This window comes from Sparus aurata, chromosome 14 (genome assembly GCF_900880675.1).
Source record: "Sparus aurata chromosome 14, fSpaAur1.1, whole genome shotgun sequence".
NCBI classification, from domain to species: Eukaryota; Metazoa; Chordata; class Actinopteri; order Spariformes; family Sparidae; genus Sparus; species Sparus aurata.
Window position 1 is genome coordinate 8112980 of NC_044200.1, and position 24223 is coordinate 8137202.

General features: G+C 44.6%; 1 protein-coding gene across 11 annotated transcripts in view; it reads right to left on the minus strand.

The window, feature by feature from the left end:
* The window catches only part of sox5 (SRY-box transcription factor 5), a 91211-nt gene that overhangs the window by 59077 nt on the left and 7911 nt on the right, over positions 1-24223 (minus strand). For all 11 annotated transcript variants that reach the window (XM_030440053.1, XM_030440050.1, XM_030440046.1 and 8 more), the window contains exons 2-3: positions 20076-20271; positions 11178-11400 (exon numbers count right to left, since the gene is read on the minus strand). In XM_030440053.1, coding sequence (XP_030295913.1) covers positions 11178-11400; positions 20076-20271 — 419 coding nt within the window. The remainder of the gene's footprint in view (positions 1-11177; positions 11401-20075; positions 20272-24223) is intronic.

Sequence of the window (24223 nt, forward strand, 5' to 3'; positions counted from 1 at the left end):
GCCAAAGTCGGTGTACTCATTAAATGTCAAAAATGTTGAACTTTACTTCAGGTTTTAATTGACTTCTACAATGTTTTACAATTAGCTTATTCTGTTAAAAAGGTATTTAGTCCAGACAAGCAAAAATAATTATAAATCTGAACCCTGACTGACACACAAAACCATTTAATTTAGAACATTGTGAGAATAGCTGAGTGGAGTCTGTCCACTTCAACTGCTACAGACATAACTACACTAACAGGAAGAGCAATTATTGAGTCAGGACATCAAGTCAAGATTAAAGGGCCAGTCATGCAATTTAGTATTGTACTTTAACAAAGTTAGGGGACTCACAAGAGTCATGTTCAATGAACGGTCAAACTTGAGACAGATATTTTGACATTAAGCCCCTACTTTAGGCTGAGAGGCTAAAACACTGGATCCTACATTTCCCATGATGCAACTCAATAACGTTTTTCAGTTCTAAACCTAACTCAAAATAATCCCTGGAACATCATTTGGGTTCATTTCTTTGATTGGAAGAGCTCATCCAGAGCCACAGAAGACATTACATGATTGTATCAGTGTCATTTGGTTTTAATCTGTCAATTTAAGACCTTTGCCAAGGACGTTATGTATTTACCTGTGTCTGCTTGTTGGTAGGTTGGTTGGTATGTGAGAACAAAAACACAAATACTAATGAATGGATTTCCATGAAACTTGGATGGAGAATGGGTCCTTTTGGTAACTTTTGGTGCGGATCTGGATCTGGGATGGACCCAGAATTTTTTCCTGATTCACTCAACATTGCAACATGGGGTGTTTTTTGTTGTTTTCATTCAGTCGTCTAGGAATAATGCATGGATCCCTCAGGTGTATTTCGGTGATTAGTATCTATGGGTACTGTTGGCCTTGAGAGAGGTATGCCATCTACTGAGTGCCATTCTAGTTTGAGTGGTTTCAAAAAACACCTCCACACTTTAAAAGTTTTTTTGTAAAATACCGAATTCCAACCTTAAATGATTGACACTTTTTGTCTGGTTGAGTCTATCGCAACTCTGACAATGTATAAATGATCATTGTAGCTTCATGTCATAATGCCCCTCTTATAGCCCTGACTGTGATGTTTTGGAAAGGCTACAGAAACACACACCTGGGTTACAGACAAGACAGGCGTACAGCAGCTGATTTGCTTTGTCAGTATTACAATAAGCCAGGAGGCCCTGTGTTTGCATGTGTGTGCACATGTGCACGTCACACTGTCTGTGTGTGTGTGCGTGCGCGCGCTTGCATCTGAATGTGCGTATGTTTGGATGTTAGTGTGTGTGTGTGTGTGTGTGTGTGTGTAGGTGACAGCTCCAGCCCCAAACTGACTGGCATCTGGCGGTGGCAGTTGTTTTAACAGCTGAGCTGACAGCATTAATCCGAACGCACCCAAATCAAAAGGAGACAACACCTGTTCACTGCTCCTGAGCCCAGCCGAGGAGGAGACTAGGGAGGGAGGTGGGGAGGGAGGGAGGGAGGTGGGGAGGGAGGGGGGGGAGAGAAAGACGGAGAATGAAGTATGAATGGAGGCACAGAGTGAAAGAGATGGAGGGGGAGTGATTAGAAGCAGGTGGAGAGAGTGACGGGGACAAAGGGAGGTACGAGGAGAAGGATGGAGGAGAGGTGGCGGAGAGGAGGAATAGAGGATAGGGCAAGGGTGGAAAGCAAGGGATGAGAGGGGGAAAAGAGAGAGAAGAGGGAAGGATGAGGTAGGAGAAAAGGAGGGGGATGATGAGAGCGGGCACGCTGCCAGGCAACACACACACGGCACTCTTTCCCCCTGAGCGAAGCGGAAAGGGGCAGTGGGCCAAACGAGGAGGGAGGGGTGAAAACAGAGGGAAGGGAGGGGGAGAGGTGAATGGATGGATAGAGCGATCCCACAGGGAGAAAGAGAGAGAGAGGGACTGCTGGAGAGAGGAGGAGGGCAGGCGGTGAAGTACGGCAGCGATCCGTCCAGAGGAGCATCGGAGCTCCGGCATGAGTGGCATGTGACGGCCGAGCAGCAGCGAAGGAGAAGAATGCAGCGGGAGTGATGTGGTGGGGGGGTGGGAGAGAGGCTAACGGTGGGGGATGCTTGTTTCCCAACATCTGGCTCAAATAAGGCTGGGCCACGCTGTGTGCTCTGGGTCGTGACCTGTGGGAACTGACAACACAGACACCACCACTTCATCTGCGGACTCGCCCTCTGACCAGGCAGCCAGGGGTTAATTAATATAGACCCCATGGCTTCAAAGGCTCACGCAGTGACTGGCTGACAGAACGGCTGAGTGACTGGCTCTCTGGCTCACTGAATGGATGTCTGTACAAGACTGAGGAGCTGAGTGGCTGACTTCTTGGCAAGCTCGCTGGCGCACTGTAGGACCTTCCTTGCTTGCTGACTGGCTGACATATTGAAAGACTGAGTGCCTGAGTAACTATCTGACTGACTTGTTGCGCTCTGAGTGCTAAAGCCACACAACAGTATGCGCGCCACCTTGATATCTGTCACGTAAGAGGAAGTGGAAACAGCAAGGGTGGCCCGGGGGTGGTGATTACGTGGATCACTGGCATGCGTCCATTTGCCATCCCTAATGCATCATGGGTAGCTGTGGCTCCTCGGTCAGGTCAAGCAGGCTGGTGCCTTTCGTCATCATCACTGAGGCGGCATGCTGTACATGCGTGCGTGTGTGCAGACAATCTAACAAGAGCTATGAAGTGATACACACCAACCCAACACCTCCGCTTAGGCTGTTAAGAGCGCCTTTACATCCATGTCAGGCTTTAAATCCCGCTGGACACTGCTGACATGGGTGAGCGGGGACTACAGCTCGGATGCATTCACATGTGTGTTGGAGCTAAGATGTGAAATTGTGCTAAGAAGATTGTGCTACTTTGTACACAAGCCTACATGGATTATACCAGAGAAACTGGGGTGCAGACTCGGTCACACATGAATATTAACATGCAGTATGTGGCATTTAAGACACACACAGACCTGCCTAGATAAGCATAGTATGCATTGTGAGTAACACATTGAACCTCTTGCAAAAACAGTCAGAGCTAATAAGCTCTCACATAAAGCTTACTTAAAGTCTATTTAAAGTACATTATAGCCTACGGTAAGCTTACACGCTGCCATCAAAGTATAGATGTGCACCTACAGTATAGGACCTGTTTATATAGGTCACATAAACATGTACGCAAATGCATGAAAACAGAATACGTAGATTTGCATCACAATAGATTACGTTAATCTCACTCTTATCTGGAAGTGCAAAGACATTTGCATTTGATCATGTTGTCGTGCCAGGTGTCGGAGCTTTATGTGTTTAACCTGGCTGATTTGCTTATGTTTTACTTATTCAAACACCGTATCTTCAAAGCCCTACTTTCAGTATTGTTTACTTGTTCCTCTATATATACTGATTCCTGGAAGTTACATAAATGTAGAAGAAACTGACTTAACATTGTGAGGTTTAAGTTGGTGCACAAAAGTCAGCAGGACATGGAACAAATGTGTAATTTGTCAAACATACCTTCTAGTGTACACTGTATATGAGAAATGCTGTTGGAAATAATCATTATGAATTTCAATTTCCTATGCTTCAAAAGCCAAAACAGCAAATCAATCTCTTAAAAACTGTTTCAGAACTTCGTCTATGATGAGGACCAAATGAATTCCTTCCAGGAATCCTTCTTGGAAAGTAAGGCGTAAAATAAAGCGTAACCAACTGTTGAAATTGACCCCGCAACATAAAAATCTAAAAAAAAAACTTGAGTGCGCTATTCAAAGTCGTGAACCTCCACCTTTATTCAAAGTTAACTTAGAAACGCCTTCACGCACACTCAATTACATTTGCATGCAAATATGTCTGGAATGCTCACAGCAGAGTGACACCTTTTTATATCGTGCTGTGGCTCAATGTCAAAATAAAAAATCAAGCATTTCATTCCAAAATGCAACATCCACCTACTCATAAAGTAAGTGCTGGTATGTCAGTGAACTACTTAATGGAAGTTCAATGATATGTTCTCAAGATTATTCTTACAAAGTGAAAGTGTTTGATGCAGTCATCTGGCCTTTTGAAAACTTGTTGAACCCGCAGCAGTAATTCCTTTTCTGCAATGTTTCTCAGAGTGGTTTGGTTGCTTAAGTGCCCAGTGAAAAGTTTTAAGATTTCTCAGCTGCATTTCATATCCTTTTGATAACGTAATGGAGAGACAAATGAAAGTCTGCGCACTTTACACAAAACTCATTCATCTTGCGGCCATTTTGCAGCATAAAAACATTCCTCTGTCTCTCCATGGGAATGGGAGAAAAGACCAAGAAAGGAAAATCACAGAAAAGGAAGAAAAAACAACGGGCGTGCAAATGAGGAGAGTTTATGAGAAAGCTGAATAGATAAATCATGGATTCCGCTGATTTGGTCATGGGACATGGTGCTGAATGGAAGTGAATGGGTGGATGCCAAAACACTGGGGCCTGTCTAATATTTGGGAGTCGGTGACAGGAGGCCTTTATGTGGGACAATCTGACTCACACAGACACACACTCCCAAACTTATTCATATGGTGTGTATGCCAGACAGGAAATGCATGGATACATTCCTAATGTGGCAACATTGTGCACATAAATATGCTCCATCTCCAGGTGACCAAATACACACATGCATGTACACACAGTGCACTGTAGGACAGTCAAGTTGCTTGTAGGTCACAATGGCTAAGCTATGGAAGCCCTGGCTGATTCATGAACCTCAGGCCTTTGTCCTTAACTTAATGCCACGCCGGGAGGCCAATAACACACACAGACACACACACACCATCAGGAAAACCACAGGACCCTCTCTCCTCTCTATAAGCCCCTTTATGCTCATGTATTGGACAAAAGCTGGGGCACTGCTCCCCCCCCCCCCCCCTTAAAACACACACACACACACACACGCACTATTCATCTCCTTAATATCACTCATCTGGACTGGGAAGAATGGTAGAAAGGAGTTTCATCCCCACTGATTGTCTCGTGCAAGGCTGGGGAGAGAATGCCACGTTGAAAAGCAGACGCAAAACAATTCAATAAGAAAAGTGACTTGAATGCGCCTTTCATCGAGCCAACAATGGCCGGCCCCACAATAGGCCTCAGGTTCGCCCCATGACGTTGCCTGTTTCTCATGCCACGAAAGGGGGAAAAACCCCCAGAATTGACTCGATTTGAATTGTGGGCCATATCCATGATGATTGTGCCCCCGTCTACTACAAATGCGGTGAAGTTAACTGACACAATGACACTCTGGTAACGAGGAAGAATCATAAACAAAAAAAGGAGCGGGTTTTCTTAGATAGGTAACGTGTGGTGTCAGCTCTCTGCATTGCTTCAAAGTTTGTTTTACTTGTACGAAAGGATTTATTTTTTTAAAGTTGTGACTTTTCTGAGGAGAAAAGGTCTGGGTTTCACCACTGAAGTCTTTTTTTTTTTTTTTTTTTTTTACTTACGAGGGCAAGGCATAGTATTAAAAAAACAACACAAGGAGTTCAAATCTACTAAGTAAGAGGTTCTAGACAGGGTTAGCCTCATAAGCATGATGTCAACTTCTCTTTAGCCAGTGCTGATCGCGTATTTAGAGACCTTTAATTGGCGAACAGGCAAAATCTTGCTATTTTTCACTCACCCGAACTTTCTCTTTTCTCTCTTTCAAACTCCCCTGTTTCATTTCATCCGCCTTCCTTTTCCCAGCGCAAGAAGAATGATCGCGACAAACAATGACTGTGAGAGTCCTGCTGCACTTCACGTTAATTTATACAACTAACTAATTACCGACAAAGGGTGGAAATCACATAAAGACGTTCGCCCGCTCCCACGCTAAGGCTGTGAACCTGCTGCTCTGTGTGTGTGTGTGTGTGTGTGTGTGTGTGTGTGTGCGCGCGTTGAAAGTCCAAAATTTCCCCTTAGGCATCTGGTGCAGGTCCATGTGATGACTTGCAAGGATTGTATATGCTATTGTTGATGTTTATAGTGTGTGTGCATGTGTGTTTGACACAGCCCCCCAGATAGCAGAGCCGTGGAGGGATTAGGCAAAGTGAAGGAGGGGGTGGACTGATGGACGGATGAACGAGAGACTGCCTCGATCCCTCCACTTCTCCTGCTCTTTTTCCCCCAACCCTTGCTTTCTCTCTCTCCTTCTTCTTGGCAGAATGTATCCGCCCTTCCCATTGTCACCCATTGGAGTGTACGGAGGCGTGAGGGAGCTCCGGCCACTGTGTGCTTGTGTGGCACAATGGCCTCGCCTAAGTGCTGTCCTATAAAATGCCTCAGTGCTCTCTAAAAGCAAGCCCTGGATTCCCTCCCTGCCTTGAAAATAGATGAAGTGCTGTGCGTGTGTGCACGTATGTGCGTATGTGTGCGTGTGTTGTGTGACATCTGTCATTGACTTGGCATTTTCAGTATGGAAACCAGTGCCTCGGAGCAGCAAGTACGCTCAGCCATAAAAACGCCATTCTGGTTGACCTCGGGGTTGCCGCTTCGGTTGTAAACCTGCGCGCTGTGTATGAGTGTGTGCGCGTTTGTGTGTGCGCGTGTGTCTCTTGTTTCCCTGCACGTGTCCAGATCAAGGCAGTAAAGAACAGAGACCGGGGACTGACCCCGGAGCTGCACCCTGGTTCATTTTACAACAAGAATATTGACATTTGTTAACCCAGTGCAAGTGACCAGCAAAGCCTCATAATTAAGCTCACTGTGAATTTGTTTTGATTACCTTCTCATAGCAAAAACAATCTTTTTGTCAAACTGGCTGTCAGCTTTCAAGAAAGTGAGCACTTTGATGCCTTTTGTTTAATTCATTGACTGTTTTACGGTGAGGAAAACGCCATTATTGAAATCGGACGTTAAAGAAGGAAAATGCTGCCACGTTAATGCATTTTCAACTGCAGCTGAGTCAATACATATTTCTTATCACAGGTTCTTTGTCACGGGAAGTAAAGTGTTGATGCTGGGAGTCAGTACAATCTAAGGAATACTGACGACGCCGGCTGCTGCACTGAAATAAGAAGTAAGTAACTTGATACAAAAAAAAAAAGCAGTTTAAAGGTGTTTTCTTTTTTATGCATGTTGCATTATGAACTGCTAAAGGTTTGTTCTGTGTTTACTCCTGTTTACACTAGGCCAAAAAAAAAAAAAAGAAAAAAGAATCCCAGAGGCTGTGGAGCTCCAGTGACGGGTAGCTGTAGCTGGGTAGCAGAGGGTCAACAGACGGGTCCAGCAACGGAGCTCAGCTGGCACTTAATGTGAGCCACTTACAGTCGAAGCTGCCACTGAGAGAGGGAAGGAGCGAAAGGAGAGGAGAGGAGAAGAGAGGAGGAATGAGGCTGAGTGTCTGGTGAAAGTCCAGGGCAGCGGCGGCACAACTCCAGGGGCCGAGAGGAACATCTGTGCCCCATTTAGTGCCGTTTCTCCTCCTTTTAATTTCCCTCGTTTTTCTTCTTTTTCTTTTCACCGTTTCCATCTACTGTATCTATCCATCTATCTATCTGCTGTATCTATCGTATCTATCTATCTATCTAGTCTGTTTTCCCACTGCTGGGCTAATAGATTATCACTAGGCCTTGCACTGTGGCACAGAGGTCGCAACGGGTTAAATGGCAAGTCCAAGGGAACTGTCCAGGTGTGTGTGCGCGTGTGTGTTTTCAGCTGCACAGGTGTGTGTTTGCTTTTGCAGCCAGCTCTCTTGGGTGTTAGCACCGGCTCTCCTCTCGACCCCGCGCCTCCCGAGGCGCTCTGGACTCCGCTGTCATTCTTCCACGTAATGACACACACACGCACTCCAGCACGAGCTGCTCGCCAAGCCGCCTCATGTTCGGACAAACACACACACGCGCATACACACAAGGCAGTGTCATGGCATTCTTATCTTTGCTCTTCCTCCCTGTCGCTCCTAAAGAATTTATTAAAGGCAGCGGCTGGCAGTTTTGTGTGTGCGTCTGCACATATATGTGCCTGTGTGTGTGTGTGTGAGAGAGAGTGTGAGCGTGTATCTCCAGGGTAGCAGGTGGCCGGTGGAGTAAGACAGGAGATGAATGGAGAGAGCAGGAGAGCGGTGGAGCATGGTTGGGCCAGGCCATGGGGGACAACATGGCTAGTCATTTATTAGAGGCCAACACACACAAACATAATGTGCAAACACACACACACACACACACACACCTTGCATGCATGAAACCAAATGCAATCCTCCCCATTGAACACAACGGCGCACACATTCTGTCACAAATACATATGCAAATACACACATACACCCGAATACATGCTCCCAACGGCTTAACCAGCACACACACAAACACGCACACACACTGACCTAGTAACTACCACTCTCCATTCATCTAGCCTAAGTAGAGCAACACTAGCCACAGACACAAAACTATATCTTTCAAACTTAACTGTGTGTGTGTGTGTGTGTGTGTGTGTGTGAGATGTCTAGCTGAGGGCGTGCCTTCATGAAGCTTCTCATTCTCTTTCGAGATGTTTATCGTTTTCTGACCCATTTCGTGTCTTTGGCCCCTTGTTCACATCCCTCCTGGTGTTAATGCTCCTACACTCGAAATGTGTGTGTGTGTGTGTGTGTGCGCGCGACCGTGTGTGTGTGTGTGTTTGTGTGTGTGTGTCATTGATCCAGCTGGAAGCAGTGTGCGAGCGGGTGTGTGTAAGAGAGAGAGAGACAGAGAGAGCAGTAATATTCCAGGGCCTTTCATAATGATTAAAGCCTTCATTAAATTTTCATCCCAACCTGCTGTTTGCTGCTAATGGCCTTTGTGAGCCACACAGCCAAACAATAGCTAGCCGGGCACAGAAAAGGGATTTCTATCTTGCGTTCAATACCGCCCCTCGTCGCCCACCCCCCCCCTCCATTTGCCTCTGCCTCTCTTCATCTTTTCTCAGCATCCCTTTTCTTCCTTTACTCTCTTTTCTTTCTTCCTTTCTCTCTTGCTTGGCCTGAGTTTGTGTGTGTGTGTGTGTGTGTGCGGGTGTGTGTGTGCGAGTGTGTGTGTGTGTGTGTGATGGGTCTTGAGGCGCTGGGCCCTTTTGTTAGCGCCTTTCATTTAAACGTAGGGCAGATAATGCTCCGGGTTGGTTTGGATGCCGTACCACAGTGGCACTCTGCTAATGGGGTCTGTGAAGACACTGCTCTTTCTCTCCTTCACTCCTCTCTCCTTCTCTTCCTTCTTCTGTCCTTCCTTCTCCCTCTCTGCACCGGCTGACTCATAAAGATCCATTATTGCTGGGTTTTTTTTTTTTTCCTGTGCAGGCAGTTCATGAGGTCTAGTGAAGCAGCGAACAACCCAAAACACACCTCAATTACAGCTCAGCTCGACAAACAGCCCCGTTTTTTTTTTCTTTCTTCCACTCTTTTTTTGGGTAAAATGTGCCACAACAGGCCTCTCTATTGACTGGAATCAAAACAACCAGACTGTGAGAGCTGACCAGCAGTCTCAGCCTAGAAAATAAAAAAGCCTAGAAAATAAGGTTAGCACATCGCAGCTTGAAGTGAAAGCCTGTTGATGTACTGCCGGAGAAGGATCGCACACATGCACATGAACACCTACACTTTAGAGACAAACACACACCGCACTGCTGCACTGCTCTTTCACCTTTTGGGGCACAGGGCTGTACACTGCATACAGAGATGTTTGAATAGAAAACTTAGCGAAGAGCAGTGGTGGATTTAGAAGCTAAAGGGAAGTATAAGAACATCTAGTGGCTGTTATTGCACATGTCTGCTTTAGAGGTCTTCATGGGTTCAAGAAATGAGAAAACGAGAGCCGGCCTGGAACCCTGAGCTGGACCTGGTCCCAATTAAGTCTAATCGGGTCAGGCAGGGTCTCGTCTTACTGCTAAGGGTCTTAGGTATTTGTGCTGATATGTCTCATAGCCAACTGGATCGAAATAGATTGAAGCATACTAAACCCAGGAGTTAGCAACAACTCTGGCTACACTGAAGAAAAAAGATTCAACAACCTGAAGCTTCAAGAGTGGTTTGTCAGGATCACTGCCAGAGAGAGTACTCCAAAAAAAAAAAAAGTACGCTATTAAGTGACGAATGGAATTTGAATCTCAAAAATAAAATTGGTAAAAGATGATAATATTGGTCTATAACAGTTTGTTTAGCTTGACCCCATTTTGGATCGGGTCCAGTTAGGCCAGTTCCAGTTAAAAAAATAAAAATAAGATAAATCTGCATATTGGGTTATGGTAGGTCTGTCCATTTGTTTGAGCTACAAAGTGCCAATTCTGCTTTGTATGAGTACCCCTGAGCAAGGCAGTGAGTCTCTACCAGCGTCAGGTACTTGTTGAAGCTGACACTGACCTCCCTGTGTAGCACATGACAAATTTGTCCGCCAATAAAGCACAATGTTATTTATATTATCCCATGAGATGGACACCTGTTGATAATCTCCTTATCACATTAACACCATCACACGCATTTCATAGTGACTTAAGCCCCTGATTATCTGCCCAGTAGGAATTAGACTTGGCCATGGGCTAATTTTATCTCTTGACTCCAACTGTTAGCCCGAGGCTAAACTTGAGAAAGAAATATGGTGGCTAATCGAGCTAAGCAATGTAGCCTTTGGCAAAAATCTGGTTCGGTCTGTTCCACACTGTATGTAACCTGTGGGATGATGCACTCAGCCCTCACATTCAAAGGTACTTGGAAATGGGATCAGATGCATTTAACACTCAGGAGGGAAATCTCAATGTGAGTGTCCCTTTGAATTAAAGCCACTGTTACTAAGAGTTGTTAAGGTATCCAAGTGTGTTTGCAGGCGTTCTGCACTCTCAAGCAAACACTACACACACATGCATGCATACATCTCATTTGTCAGGTTGTGATAAATATGCAAAGCATGGCGGACAATAGACCCAAACAGCTGATGCTGTCTGTCTGTGTGCTGGAAAAACAAAGGCTCCCCTCTCATCTGAATGTGCATGGGTTCATAACAGAGGGAGAGAGAGAGAGAGAGAGAGAGAGAGACTGATAGAGCCGTGAAGAGAACAAGACAGAGAGAAAGCAGAAGAGAGAAAGACAACAGAATGTGATAGAAGAGCGGCACGGAGCCAGAGAGATGGCGAGGAGTTGCGGATCACACATCTGGCCGCACAAGTGTCCCCTTTCATCACTGACCTTCTGGCTCGTTCTTGATCAGCTCTTCCATCTTGCGTTGTTTCAGTGTGTCCACCACGTCTGCCAGGCTGCCCTTGCGTCTCTCCGGGGTCCCCAGGGTGCCCGCGGCTGAGCCGCCCTCGCTGCAGGGGCGGCCACCGCCTCCACCTTCCTCTTTGCCCGGTGAGGTAGCGTTGTGCTGTGGGTAAGGACTCAGAGAGCTCCCCTTAGTGCTGTCTTGCTCCTGGAGGGAAGGAGGAGAGGGATCATTATTAAATCAAACAATAACCTAACATTTAAGTAAATAAACTGTGGAAGAGGAGGCAGGGGAGGTGCTGGCACAGGCCCACTCATTATCTCCGTCCTCTCTTTTCTCTTGCTCTTTATTCTCCCCTTCTCACAGCTCAATGCAACCAACTGTCATCCCTGGCCAGCTATCTCAAGTTAGGGCAGACTTTTTCTTCTTCTTCTCCCCCTCACATCCTCTGGAATCTGCATTTGACTGACTTGGAGGTACTTGACAGAACGAGCACATGAAACAACAGCAAAGGACTCCGCACACTCTCCGAGTCACGCTAACTCTTCATTACAAAGCCGTCAACAGCTCGGCTTTGAGGGACGTCCAACGCTACTGTACCAAATCCCGTGCCCAAGTTTCAGCAACGGCGCTACTTTTGTCCAAAGATTTGTGACAATTAATGCTGAGGATGCAACTCCATCAAACACGGAAATCATAAAAAATAGATCCTTTTTCAGGAAACAAAGCTTTGGAGCCGTGTCAAATCATTTCCATAAACTCATGAAAGGGCTGACAAAACAACAATCAGCACGACAGTCAGCTACAAAATAATATATACAGCTCGCAGTGAGGCTCTGTGCCTTTTGCCAAGCTGTCATGATGAATAATTATCCCACTGTCTTCTGTTTAAAGTTTACCGTCTTTAACACGTGAAGTTGAACGACCTCTGGGGAGGAATAAAAACAAACTTTCACACAATTGTCTCCAAAATTGCTACCTTAGAAAAATATAATTTTTTCTGAATTTTTCCGCTCATCTAAAAAGAACGTGCTTTTCTAGATCCCCTAGTCGGCTGCTCTCACATTCATCTGCTAAATGGGCAAAGTAACTTAAAGTTAATTTAGTGACATCACAAAGGTGCTAAGAAGCAAGCTCTACCACCAGCCATATTTGTCATATAAGGTCTACCTACAAGCTACCAGTTCTAACAAGCCTATTACTACTACTTGGTTGGAAGGTGTTTTCAAGATAGTGCTCTCCTCCTGAGGTCTTGATTACAAGCATAAACTTGTGTTGTACATTTCTTCCATGCTGCCTTCTCTTACCTGTCTGATTGCCATTGAGTTGGATGAATTAACATCAAGAGAAAAACCTCTACAGTAAGTAACATGTAGCATCTTAGTCTTTGACCCGATAAAACCTCTGTTTGTTTGGCTTGCCTGCATGATAGACTTAATGCCTGCTGAGCCCAATTAACAGTGACAGTGAGAAGGAGGACGGCGTCAGCTTCATGGCGGTACAAACACAAACTCTTTGTCACACATACTTGATTAGATGAGTTTATGCACTGTATCCATGCATCTACAAACACGCAGGCACGTACTGAGTCCCTCCATATGCATGCGCAGGTGTGTAAAGGCATGTGTTCGGCACTTTAATTACAGAAACAAGGGAATCAGCCTGTCAGCCTGTCAGCTCAGCCCTTTGCAGACAGGAGGGTCAATGGTCCACGGGGTTAATCTTTGCCTAATCTTACTACAATATGGAGCATACCACCTGGGACGGTGGCACAAATATACAGTTCTTCGGTCTCTGCGTGGGTGTGCGTATGTGGGAGACACACAGATATAGAGACGGAGACATTACAGCTGTGTTAATGACATTATAGCGGGATCAAGGTGGAGACAGTTTTCTAATCATTAACTTGCAGGCTGCTGGTGGAAGTGGAACTTAATACTGAGATCACAGTCCATGATGAAGTCATCTATATCCCACATGACCTCCGCTTTTGTTCTTTTCTATCGGCTTTTTTTATTTTCTCTAAAAAAACCCCATTGATTTAAGCAGAAAAGCAAAACTCAAAAGTCTCAAATGATTCCTCTGTGTTCTGTTGAAAGAATAAATCCGGGCAGAGGCTTTCAATATTGACGATGCTTTCATTGTCAGTGGCCAAACGCTGTATGAGAGGTACACCAGACCATTATCACTTGCTGCTTCTCCACTTCACTGACTCTCTCTCTCTCTCTCTCTCCTTGGTTCTGTGTTTCCACACTCTGAATAAGTCAGCACGCTCAATAATTGACCGATTCTTTCCTCTGCGTTCTTGTGCGTGCATTGCAAGGGAGGGACAGTGATCATATGTACGTAACAGCTGTCTATGTCTACTGTATGAAGGGAGTGATGAGCCTTCAATAAGTTGCCAGTGAGTTTTGCATGACACCGGCTGAGAGCTGAGCTGCACTGCGCTGAGCTGGGAAAGTGTGTTTTGATGTCTCCACACCGAGAGACTCTCCTCTCACCACCTGACCAAGTGATGGCTCAACCTGCTCCCGTCTGGTCTTTGTTGTTTCATTTTCTTCCTTCACCCTCTCCCCTTCTCCAGATTAGGGAAATTTAGACTTCAAATGAGCGGCTTTGTGATTACGAGTTGCATCAGCGCCGGCACGGCACGCAAACGTAATGAGACAAGAGGGAGAGGGAGCGCAAGTGGGTAGAAGTCAGAGGAAAAGATGGAATAGTGAAAGGCAAAAGAAAGAAGGAGAGGCGATGTTATTAGAAGAAATGAGAGAGAGAGAGAGAGACAGGGATACATGGAGGGAGAGAGAGAGCGAGGAAGGCAGGCATCTCGAAGGCAGCGGTCACACCTGTCACATCCCATTTATCTAATCCAGCGCCTACTTAAAACAGCCGCACTCTTTTTTTTTCGAAAAAGACGTTGCGCAAAACAAAACCAACAGAACAAGTATACGGGAGAAGAGATGGAGGGAGAGGGAGAGAGGGCGGATGTAGTCGGGGCGGGGGGTGGGGGGGGCGAGGGGTTGTCTGATCGCTTCGCCCTGTCAAAAATCTGCCAGGGAGATGTCATCTCGCTGCGTCCAACAATGAAGGTCATTTCCCAATCAAAGGGAATTAGCGGGGAGCCGTGGCTTCTTCAAAGACCTGGTAAATTAGTGCCTGTGACATTATTTATGTGTGAAGTCAGACAGACAGCCTTATCCCGAAGGCAACTTGAATGGCTTATGATTCCCCCCACCCCCCCCCATCAACCTTCCGGCATATAATCCATGTACCCCGCTGACATTTTTTTTAACCCCGGCGATTTGCTAAAGTCCAAGACAGAGGGATCAAAAAGACAAGACCAAAGACAGATTCCTCATCGTAAACCGCCGTTGCACGGCCGACGTGCGTGCGTGCAGCAGCGTGTTCCCAAAAACTTTTCTCATCAACATGCATTTATTCAGAAGTACAAACAGAAAGTACAAATCCTGGATACTGTACATGTTCGTGCCCTTCTCTTGGCGCATGTGTGTGTGAGCGGGGTTTTTGCCATTTCTGTGCGCATATGTGTGACACTATGAGTGCACATAGCCTGTAGGTGTGTGTGCGTGTGTTAATGTGTGAGTGCCTGCATATATGTATTTATATGCACTGGATGTGGCAGGCTGGCAGTGTGGGCGGTTCTGCCTTTAGTTTGCAGATGTCAATTCTCTTCCAAAATGACTGGAACAAAGTGAAAATTGCGCCTCACTCTCTTTATCCTTTTACTGCCTCTGCAATGGAACCGAATTAAACAACTTTTGTCTTCTTAAGCTCATCTGTGAGGGGAGGTTGGTTTAAAAACACGTAACTCTTGCCAGAAAGAGGGGGGGGGGGGGAGAATCCAAATGCTTTTTTTTTTCCTACAGCCAACACAGATGCCGCTGTTCGTGTTCTTATTTTGATTTCTTCTTCGTCTTCTTCCATTTCCTCCCTCTCTGTTGCCCGACAGGAGCGACCCTCTCTCTCTCTCTACCGTAGCCTGACATGTCTCAGGCTGCGCAAGGTGTATGTGTGAAAAACAATATTGGATGCTTGGCGCGTCGCTGTGGATCAAGGCATGGACAATGTGGCAGTGGGAAGAACTGGAAACAGCTGCTCATCCAAAATACGCACAAACACACACCATGAGAATGTCACTGATCGCTCCTGCAGGGGGGTAAGACTTAGCTCCACGCCAGAGCTGCCAATCTCCGCGACATACACTTAACACACCTCCGACACACTGCCAAACACCCAAACACACGCACGCACACACGCACGCAGCAAATCCCTTTACATGCCATGGCTAAACACAGACACTGTCAGTTTTGACTGCGAGGTCCCTCAGGCTGGGACAAGCAAGGCAAACACACACACACACTACTTTTATCCCCCTGTTACAACAATATGGTTAAGCTTTTTCTGTGGAAACCTCGAATGTAAAAAAAAAACAAAAAAAACAAACATATCGTATAGTGATTTTTGTTTTGTTTATTAATATCAGTGTCTCTGGAACACTAAATAAACTGTTGTTTAATTCTATTTTAAACGACTGGTCCAAGATCTACAAACTTATCCTTTCCTTATGTTGAAACGTGCAGCTGCATTTCCTCCATTTTAAATAGCAGTTTGGCTAAAATGTATGCCAGTGTATTTTACCACGACCCCTCGCTGTTGACAGGCAAGCGTGTGTTGATTCATTAGTGCATCACTGGCATGAGAAATTAAGTGTGACCACTGTGTCTCAAGACAGCTCAATGACTGTGTTAAATCTGTCAAATTCTTACGAACACACGCGCACACACACACACACATAATCACACATAGAAATAACACAAAAAAAGATGGGAAGAGAGGGCTCGTGGAGGAATATAAATAAGAAATAATGCCTGATGAAATATCTTTGTAGTTTCCCATCGTGCAAGCGTGCATTTCGCCTGTTAATGAAATAATTAGTGTCTGTCCATTAACACGTTTATGAGAAAAGATGCTTGCCTCTGCTTGATGTGAAAACATGTTTTTGCAAACATTAAAGACCTATAAGAAAGCAAGAAGCAAGAGGCAAGGTATTAAATCTGCACTTGCACTATACAGACCCTGTTATGATGATTTCATTTTGGTTGTTTACTAGGGAATAAAGTTAAAAATCCATCCTTTTAGTAACTTCCGCAGCATCATGACAGGATTCCGTGTCGATTGGCTGACCTCGCTGAACTGCTGTTAAAATCCTTCCCATCAGTCGTTTGAACTGAGCTGCACTCAGCCAATCAGGGTCCACCAGCATGGTGAGAACTTCACATTCAATAAAAACACCCTTTTAGCTAAACTACATTCATTTGCAAACCATTATGAATAGCACTATTCGTGTCTGAAGCCGGGGGTTTGTGCAAAAACAAAATTTGAAAAAAAGTGGATAATCTGGCACCTTTCAGCTTTTTGAAACATGTGTGAGTGCTGTTTTCTTTTTTTTTTTTTATCTTCTGTGTGGCTGTACAGCTGCAGCGGGCAGGTAAAACGGCCGGGCCAAAGCTGAGCAGGCAGGCGAGGCAGGCGGGATGAAGAGGTCAGTGTGTAGCCGAGCGCTTCTCCGCCGCCGTGTTAATTTACTATGACAAGATAAAGCTGTAATCTCCCCCCCCCCCCTTCCTCCTCTCACTCTGCCCCGCTGCTTCACTTCCAAGTCAACCGGTCGCCAATGAGCCATTTACTTCCCCCTATCACTTCACGACAATTGCCCCGAGAGACACAGACCCCCACCACACTCCCCCTGAGTCCCACCGACACCCCCGCCACGTCGTAAATCTCCTTCTCCCTCTCCATCTCTCTCGCCATTTCTCTTCATCCACTCTTCACTTACAGTCAGCGGCAAAGGGATTGGTGCTGTAACCCCCACCCACCCTCTCAAAAAAAAACCTTAACACACATCTTACAACATGCCAAGCAGGCAGTCGGATAAGCCCCATTCCACCCGCTAGACACACACATCCTAGTTTGCCACTTAATAAGCCACATCAGCTATTATGCTGAGTATGAGTCCCCCCCACCAACACAAGTACTTCAGACACACACACACACACACACACACACACACACACACACACACACACACACACTCTGTCTCCCTTGTGTATCGGCTAATGGACGTGAGGATATTTAATTACAGGGGTCCGTTCATAATGACCTAATGAGGAAAGTGATGAGACTGTTCTGAACAAAATATTACTGTTAATATAATAATGTTTGTATTTGCTTTTATATATTAAGTGTAGATAAAGATAGATCTATCTAAATGAACCAGGAATAATCTAATCATTGTCCTCAACAGCAATAGATAACCCAGAGTGAATGTGTGTGTATGTGGGTGTTTCCACGCCTGCGTGGTCCCAGGACTTTGGTTTACAGTCGGCACCTGCCACACATGACTCCACGGCGGGAGGGGCCTGCAGGCTAATCAGCGGGCTAATTACAGAATTAGCTTTCCATTACGGCTCCTAAGCACAGTTTCATTGTTTTACAGCATGCGGGCATTTATCGTCGGTATGGGGGAAAGGTCGACGGCTGTTATCTCAGTGCTGCTGTGACGAGGTGTGTATCAAGGTGAGGGCCCAAGAGAAGCTAAGACAGCGCCTTGTGTCCTGGCACACACACTGTATCCAAGTGAAAATACACACTCTTATGTTCTACAGAAGACCAAATCCTTTAAGAGATGCCCTCAAATGTTAATGATACGTTTCTTGTGGTGGACATGAATTTACAATACTAAATCACGCATAAAAGCAACATGCCATACCCTTCTCAGTCACATAATCATACTTATTTACTGAATATGCATTGCAAATCACACCACATGTATAGAATGTGGAATGAGTCACGTGCAGGAAAACAGTCATCTTAAAAATGCACACATCGCTGTGTACTCAGACACACACATGAGCGTCAACTAACAGAAGTTTACAATAAGATGTATACTGCGAGGCCTACACTAATATTTAACATGAATCACAGAGGAGATGCAATTCAACTGTACAAATACACGATCACACAAATGTACTTAGAGCCATACATACAGCACCACCGCAGAATGTCACACTTCAATCCTGAAGAAAATGACTCACTGCAATGGCTCACATTTTGCAGTCACGCAACTGTGCATCAAATGGGCTCAAGGCAACGGCTGGTGGTGCGCACATAAAAGCAAAAACACGTGTGAACCCAAACAGTAGCCTTGAACCCTAATTTTTTTTCCCAATTTTGAGAAGAAAAAAAAAAAAACGGAAACAAAAAACAAAGCTCCAGCTTCCAGCAACTTACTGCTTTTCACTCGCGGAGAAAGTCAATTTCTGCCTCTTTAGAAATCTCATTCTTTTCATGTCTGACAGGAATCATCAAACAAACATCCATATAACATCCATATATTTTTTTCCCTCATTGTTCAGATTTGAGCAGCTTTTTGTGTTTGGGTTTAAAAGGTGACTGTTCACCATTAGAGGATCGTACAATATAACAATGTCAAAGAGCAGTTATCAGATCAGGTATGAAATGCAGAAGCATCACCGTCTTCCTTCCTCGAAATTATTGGAAATTCCATAAAACACAACACAACTATTTTAAACATGTTTAATTCCTCAAACTACATTATACACCCATTACAGAAGATAAGAGATAAAAAATCAATTAAGCTAACTTCTAGCTGACAACATCCATAAATAAACGGTAAGTACTTAGCCAGGTAATTTAACACAGGGTAACACAGGCATACACTTCCCCTCAGCTGCTGACTATCCCTCTGTAGTGCTTCAGGTCAAGATTACCATGAACATAATCTGATCTAGGGTCTGTGCCCTCAGGGTCACTTTTAGCCTGGGAGGCCTGGAAAAACATACAGAGGCAGACTCTGCAGCCCTTCCCAACAGGTAAAGTAACTTAAACTCAACTTTTTTGCAGCCATTTTATCATTGGATCATTTTCACAAGTTGGGAAACTGCCATCAATTTGAATACAGGTTGTACTGTTCAGTCATTTCCTGTGATTCATTGAAAAAAATTATGTTTTTGTCCCATAAGCCCCCATGTATTTTTTTTTTTTTTTTTTTACCACTGGGCAAATATTTGTCTAATATGGTACATAAGATAGTGTCAGTGTTGCAGTCACAATGTCTAACATATAGAGCAACATAAAACACATTATTGAATTTGTAAAGTCCTATTGTCATTAGTTGTTTTACTTCTATTTGGGTAACTATACTTTCCATAATGCTTTCTGGTATACACTTTTTTACATTTTGGCAAACTGGTAAGACTAAATTTACCAATTCTAATGGATTTATGGACATATAAATTATAATATAGACATAATATATGTAATATATATATATATATATATATATATATATATATATATATATATATATAGTATATATGTAGAGATATAGAATAGATAATATAGCATATCAGGTCATATATATATAGATCTTATATATATATATCTATAGGATATCTGTATATATTAGATGTATATATATAGATGATAGATTATATATATGTATATATGATATTAGATATATATATATATATTATTTATATATATATTATTATATATCTTATATATATATATATATATATATATATATATATATATATATATATATAAAGAATATTGTAATTTAAAAGAAAAACGTTTTCAACAGAAGAAAAAGTAATGTGACTACTCTGCTGGGTTGAGATTGTGAAGTAAACCTTGAAGCAGTTACGTACTTTAAATGTTGCTACCATTTTAGAGAGCCTTAGTCAGCACTCAAGGCCAACGTCAACCATAGGTGAGTTATTCCACCCTGAGAAACAAAAAAATTTGAATAGGTTGCAAAAAATGATAGCTGTCCTTACCATGTTGGGGGGGCTGTCCAAGTTGCGGTTGGGGGGCGAGCGAGGGGACACCTTGCCACAGTAGGAGGCCAGGGGGAGGTGGATGACACCGCCCAGTCCCTCGCTATCCTCATCCTCCACTCGCTGTCTGCTGGTTGCCATGGTTACCTCTCCATCTGTCCCCCCATATGGAGAGGCTGGTCGCTTGGAAGACATCCTGGAAAAAAAAGGGAGAAGGGAGATAGAAAGAAGGAGAGAGAAAGGAAAACAGTGAGCAATATTCAAAGGATGATATAATAGGTTGACGGCTGGAGTTGCATGACGGTGGTGACAGGAAGTGTGGAGGTTCATGAGGATAGAGCTAGTTCCTGTAAACTACTCGACGGTCTGATCTAACTTTCATTTTTACCCACTTTGCTGCATGTTAACTGTAAAAAGGCTTGCATGACGACATCTTTAAGTCCTTTGAGCAGGTATTCACTCAATCCCCTTCAGCTCATCAACCTCCACCAATTCTCCTTCTTTCCTTTTCTCTGGATTAGCTGTTTTTTTTTTTTTTAAATCACACATTCAGTCTACAGAGCTCTCACAGCGCAGCTCCACACAATATCCCTTCAGTCGGTTTGTGAGCACCCAGCTCCTTGGCAGACCTTCAAACACACTCTCAGGACTTACAGTATGTTTACCATTGGGGGCCACTCAACGTTCACATTTTCCAAAAGACGGGGCCATTACTGCAAATGGAGCCCGCTTGCACTGGCATTGTGGAGGAAATGACCATGTCTTGACAATAGGCTTTCAGAGAAAGATTGGAAAAGAGTGGGGAAAAAAATAGAGAGACACAGAATGAGAGCGGTATGCACAGTGGCAATAATATGTGGTTATGAAAACCTCCGGACAATAGAGGATCTAGAGGAAAATAGCTAGCAACACGAGGGCCCCGCTGTTTGCATGTGTTACTGTGGCTTTGTTCCCTTGAAAAGCAGAAAAGGATATAAAGCCACATCTATTAGGTGAACTCTGTCTCTCACAAGGTAAATTTGCCTCCCTGTACTTCAGCTGAATAGGGATGCAGTGACTATGCGGCAATAATAGAATTTAATGTGGTTCTCAGCATCGCCTGAGTGCTTTCAGATGCACTTGTCAGCCTTGAAGCCACTGCGACTATGACCCCGGGTAATAGGCTGCTAACGCTCAGTTGCACAGAGGCAATGCGTGACATGGATGGAGGGATGGAGGTGTGGATAGAGGGATGGAGGGACTGTGAAAACTTTAGGGGAGGGGTGTGTGCGATGGTAAGCGGGGAGAAGCAAGGAAAGAAGCAACAGGCGTCTCCGTCCTCTCTCTCTCTTGAATTCTTCCCCCCTCTCGCTGCTTGCCTCCGGTAAACTGATTACACTCTTGACTCTATTGGATTTCCTCTGGACTGTACATCTGGCATTGTTCCTAGGAGCAGCCACTGCCACTAATTCATTGCTTATTTACCTTATGACAGTGGAAAGGCAAACAATATTGAGTGCAGCTCACTGGAGGAGATGAGCGATGCGCCATGCTAAGAAACACAACATGCGGCGTTATCACATCGCGGGGGAAGGTTACGGTCAAAATCAAATAAACTCTCCTCCAGTATTACCATGAGAAAACTACCTCTACGCCATACTGATGTAATTAAATTACCTTTAATTGTTTTTGGAAGATGTTTTCCTGCAAGATTACTAGTCCTCACAGATAATCTAATCATTGAAACCAATTTACAAATTGCTGTTATCATTTGCATATCGCTGGGAACCTTTTTCATCTCCAAAATGTCAAGTTTTCAGGAGCGTATAGCGGCGAAACGCAACTGTTTGCATGCCTTTTTGAGTTTCAATGGGCTCTGCAGGGGTTTGAAATTGGACAATTTTATCCACTTATGGAGAGGACCCATGTAAAACTTTAACTGAAGTCAAACCAGAAAATCACTGTATCACCATGACGGAAAAGTGGCTATTAAGCCGAGTTGTGCAAAAGTACATTCTCACTGTTTTAATGACATATTTATTTTGGTACGCTTTCATTGAGGAAAGATTCCCTTCGTCTGTTACAATGATGCTGAACAAGTTAGAATTAGTGTTTTCATGAAGACAAACACACACACACACACACACACACACTCAAACACACACAGTCAACAAGAATGTGTATCTGCGGCTGATTTCTTTATCTGTTTCTCCTGGACACTCTATCTCCGTGGGCCTACTCAGCAAAAACCAACGAAGACTTTGTTTCGATGACAAAAGACTTGAGAGATAAAGCTGAACACTGCCATCATTAAATCCTATTAATATCAAAACTCTAATTGATAACTTTTATGATACTTGAGATAGAATGACTGAGGAAGGTGTGTTTGTGTGTGTGTGTCAGTCCACACTCACACCATCCAATGCGAGCGGCAGGGCCAGCTGTACAAACTACGGGGCTTTGAGCCACGCGGCACACACACACACACACACACATATATAGATGTGCACATATATGGAACAGAGGCCCTCACACTGCAGGTCTGTCTTCATCAGTGCCTGTTTACTTTACCTCCTTTCCCTCTCTCACACTGAGGCCTTTTGTTTCAGACACACGTATGCACACACACCTCCCCTTGTGTCCTGTGCACACCTCTGCCTAGCCATAACCCTGCACAGAGACTTGGAGTCAGCTCTGAATCCTCTCCCCTCGCTAATGTTGCACTTTGGCTCGGCAGCAGACACATCTTCCAAAGTGTGTCGACGCGGTGATGTTTAGTTTTGCTTTTACAAGTTCGTTATCTGTCGTTTAGCCACAGTAGTCACGACGCATGGACAGTTAACCATTAACTCAGAAAACAACACAGATATCTAAAAAAAATCTGGGGTCCAAAGAAAGCGATCCATTTCTCCAGGAAAAAGTCAGTGTTAAACATTTCATGACATGTTTTGCTCCTCTTCTTCTTCCTCTTCTCCTCCACTCCTCTTCACACCCATCCAACCCCCCTCCCCCAACCCCGCTACCACTTCCTCAGAGGTGGGTGTCTATGAATGGGGAGGCCGTTCGCAGCTCCTCTCCGGCTATAAAATCCCTTCTCTCCCTCCCGTTCGCCTTTGAAGTTGAATTACTATACAATTGTGCACGGCGGGTGTGCAGGTTACGCCGGCTACTTCATTTAAAGTTTGGCAGGGCTGTCACGCTGGCAGAGACCTGGACGAGACCTGGAGGAAGCCGCTTGAAGGCACCGAGCGATGAGGAGGATTAAAAAATAAAGGATGAGGTTTTATTAAGTCGACAAATTGGCAGTGTGGTCCAGGTCGTAATTAGAGAATATTAGCATAATTTTGCCCAGTCCAACAATACCAAAAAAAATCGAACACATCACGCCAAATACAGTCATTAACACATGCATACGCACACATGCTGCTCCGCTGTTCCACAAAGCAGCACAGTATTGATATAACACTAGTGCAACAATATTGCAAGTGTATTTTTTGATTTACAAATCAAATGAATAGTAAACTCCAATCTGCTGCTCGTCTTTCCTGTCCCTTAAACTCTTATTTCCAGTGCAGGATCCACACACAAACACACACACACACACACACACATGCGCGCACACGGTGAGAGCGCTAAGCTGAGATTAGAGCGCCACTTCCCCTTGGCTTTTTGATGATTAGCGGCTCCTCAGTTAAGTCCCTCTCATATCACATATGTCCACTGCTGCTAAGTCACTAATCGGACAGCGACGTACGTCCATTAACAGGCCGAATAATCGCCATCAGCGGTGGCTAACCGTCTCCTGGCCTTCGTTTACTGTGATCAAGCGTCCATTTCATGTTGGCACATCAGCAGCGGCGCTTTTTGCACACACGCAAGCGTGTTTAAATACGGGCAGCAGGCTTATGAACACGCAAGCGAAACACTTTTAAAACTACACACACACACACACACACACACACACACCACATAAATCAAATGAATTAAGCAAAATGGGGACAAAGATTTGTTTCAACTTCACTGAACAGTGAGGGAAAGGCAAAGCAGCCATCGCAGAAATGTCACAGGCTATCACACACACACACGTACACACAAACACGCGCGCACACACACACACACCCAGCTCTCTCTGTGCGTCTGGCTGCTAACATTATCATGGTGCTAACTGC